The sequence below is a fragment of the Vicia villosa genome, linkage group LG7 (genome assembly GCF_029867415.1).
Source record: "Vicia villosa cultivar HV-30 ecotype Madison, WI linkage group LG7, Vvil1.0, whole genome shotgun sequence".
Classification (NCBI taxonomy): Eukaryota; Viridiplantae; Streptophyta; class Magnoliopsida; order Fabales; family Fabaceae; genus Vicia; species Vicia villosa.
Window position 1 is genome coordinate 110,574,379 of NC_081186.1, and position 3,092 is coordinate 110,577,470.

The following is a 3,092-nucleotide window of genomic DNA, read 5'->3' on the forward strand; positions in this document are numbered from 1 at the left end:
ATTTCCATGACCGATTTTGAAAGCGTATAAAACGGACTATCATACAGATCTTAAAATATGTTATGGTTAAACCGTGACTTTGAAACAATCTCATAAAATATCTTTGAAAGCGTATAAAATAGACTATCGTACAATTCTAAAATATGTTAGGATTAAACTGTGACTTTAAAACAATCTCATAAAATATTTTTATGAATATCATCGTGGCTAAATATAATCTTTATTTTTTTATTTTATTAGGGTTAAATTGAGACTAACATACACATTATCTCTAAAAATTTGAGACAGGTCTGATTATTCCTACATTATTCCTATACCTATAGGTGATTGAGTTGTGATAATCGAAAAAGTTTGAAAAACATGTTCAGAGTTGAATCATGCTCACATAATCTACTAACTACTAATATTTGTCAAATAAAAAGCTTACAAATCAAACCAATCTACTTCTTAAAGAAGAATTCATGAATACAGGTTGCATGCATGCCATGGACATAAACAAGGTCCAATATTCACCTATTCTTCTATCCCTCTACATATATGAAAACAATCCTCACATTACTCAAATTAATACCAAAGGCATTAATTGTATACAAAACAAAGTAAAATAATCACTACTAAAGAAAATAAATTTTAGGTCGAAATATTAGAGACAAAAAATATATAAATCGATCTCTAATTTTAGCGTCTTAAATAATATTTAAGATAAAATTAGAGACAGATTCTATATTTTCTTGTCTTTAATTTTTCGTCGCTAATTCGATTTTTTGAGTAGTGCATGCTCATTGATTCTATTGTTAGTTTTGAACAACTCAAGACAAATGATATCCTTAAAGGAGAAAAAAATAGAGAAATAAAGATAATGCATGATGTTTATGATCTCACTTTTCTTGGCCTTCAACTTCTTCATCTTCTCTTCATAATTACCATGATCCTTCACCAATCATTCCATTCCAATATCCAGTTGAATTTCCTTGTTGATCTTTATTATGTTCCACTTCAACACCACTTGTAGGAATCTGTTTATTAACCTCTCCAAAAGGGAACAAAAGTCTTCCACCACCACCATCGCCGCCGCCACCTTCTTGAACTTGAACATGATGGTCATATGATCTATTTCCATTCATTCCATCAATTGAAAATCCAAGACTAGGTTTAACTTCTTGCATGGGAAATCCAGAAGGGTAAATAGCATTTGAGTTTGGCATCAAAGAAATATTATTATTATTAGCATAAGGGTTTATGCCTCTAGATGCCATGCTAGACCTAAGTAGGTCAAGAGCTGAAGAAGATGATGACTCATTATTGTTATGCATCTCAATATATGATGATGACATACCATGAGGATTATGATGATGAGGATGATGATGATGATAGTTTTCCATAGATGAAAAAGCTAGGTTAAGATCTTGGCCTCCATGCATTTTAGGGTTTTGAGATGAAAGATGTGAGACTTGAAGGGTTGGTGGATTTAGGTCAGGAATTTTTGGTGAGTGATTATTATTAGGTGTGGCTAATGATGAAGAAGAAGGAACTTTCTTGTTCTTCCTTGAACCACCTCCAACAGGAACATTTCTTAGAGATCCTCCTTCAGTCCAATACCTTCTACATGTCTTGCAAAAGTATCTTGGTTGTGTGAGACTGTAGTTGTTGTAATAACAAAATTTTGTGTTGGTTGAATTGCACCTTGGACAATTTATTTGCTCTTGTGGCCTTGCTTTCTTCTCTAACCCTTGCCTTGGACATGAATTAGGACCTATCCCTTCCATGAGTGAATGAATACCTATACTTATATATAGTGTTCATCATGTCACATGAATCCATAGAAAAATTAATATTTATATTATAGAAAGCAAATTTATATGGAATACTCCAAGAAAATACATGAAAATTATTGATGTTAAACACTACTAAGATCATCAAAGTTGTTCCCAACAAATAGAATTACATCCATAGAATATATATTATAAATATAAAAGAAAATATTTCAAGAGCATATTATAAGTTGAGACCTCAAAGGAATTAAAAATAATAACTATAGTATCATCTTTTATTTTTATGCATGTTCTTAAAAAATAATATGAGAAAAAAAAGGTAAAGGTAAAGAGAAAGGAAAAAGGAAAAGTTGAGTTTTTGATGAAATTAGGGTACATAAAAAACTTCCTTTAATTGGAAGAGAAAAAGAGAGAAGAAACATAGAATATCAACATATATATGTGAGTGTGTACTTTAAAGATTTTATATAAAATCAATCAGCTAGGTATGGCTAGAAAAATGAAAATCAAAGATACAAACAAGTAACAACACATAAATCAAGATGTGTCAGCTTTGGAACAACCCTAAAACCCAGAATAAATATCAAAGAAAAGACACATGAAAAATCCATATCTAACTTTCTATGGCTAGCCATGAATTCAAACAAAAGAAAAGAGAAAAAGAAAAGAGAGAGAAAGAGAGAGAAAGAGGATTCACCTTGTTTGTCTACAAGACTGCACCTGCTCTATACTTAGTGCAAGAAAGAATGTTTTTGTTTCGTTTGTGGGATGGCTTTATGTGTTAGCTTTACTTTATGAATGAATGATATAAAGGAAAAGGGAAAGAGAGAAGATAGAAGAAAGAAGAGAGAAGAACAAGTGTCTATTTTGACTACACAAGCATTAATATTTTAATTTTTTCATTAATGATGTTTTTGCATATGGTACACTTACTTTAATTTAATGATGACTATGATGCTTATATATTTAACTTTTTTTTTATCTTCCATTATTAAATATAATTCTATATTAGTTTCTTTTGGTTTTCTTTATGGTCATGCTTTTTTGTGTGTGGTGGAATATAATAAGTAGTATGTACTGTGGTGGTTTCTACTTTTTGAATGATATAGACTCTTATTTATGATTCAAATTGTCAAACTTTCTTTTTCTATAATCAAGCACCTTTCTTTATGTTTTGCCAGAATCAAGGACTATTCTTGTTTAATCAATGATTTCAATGGGATCACTTATTTGAAGTGTTTGATTTAAATTTGATTGCCTCAATTCAGGCTTTGCTTCCTTTAATTATGGATTTGATTTGTAACTACCAATAGTGTACAT

The 3,092-nt window shown here is 30.3% G+C and overlaps 1 protein-coding gene across 1 annotated transcript; it reads right to left on the bottom strand.

Moving 5' to 3' along the window:
* Nucleotides 1-423: 423 nt before the first annotated feature.
* LOC131618263 (dof zinc finger protein DOF2.5-like) lies at nt 424-2,640 on the bottom strand. Its single transcript, XM_058889527.1, has 2 exons — nt 2,470-2,640; nt 424-1,780 (listed from the first exon to the last, which is right to left on the bottom strand). Exon 2 carries the CDS (start codon nt 1,764-1,766, stop codon nt 921-923), a length of 846 nt encoding a protein of 281 aa, XP_058745510.1. The 5' UTR covers nt 1,767-1,780; nt 2,470-2,640; the 3' UTR covers nt 424-920.
* Between the last annotated feature and the right edge of the window lie 452 nt (nt 2,641-3,092).

Coding starts and splice junctions, on each gene's coding strand:
- LOC131618263 (XM_058889527.1), bottom strand. CDS start 1,766: ATGGAAGGGATAGGTCCTAATTCATGTCCAAGGCAAGGGTTAGAGAAG.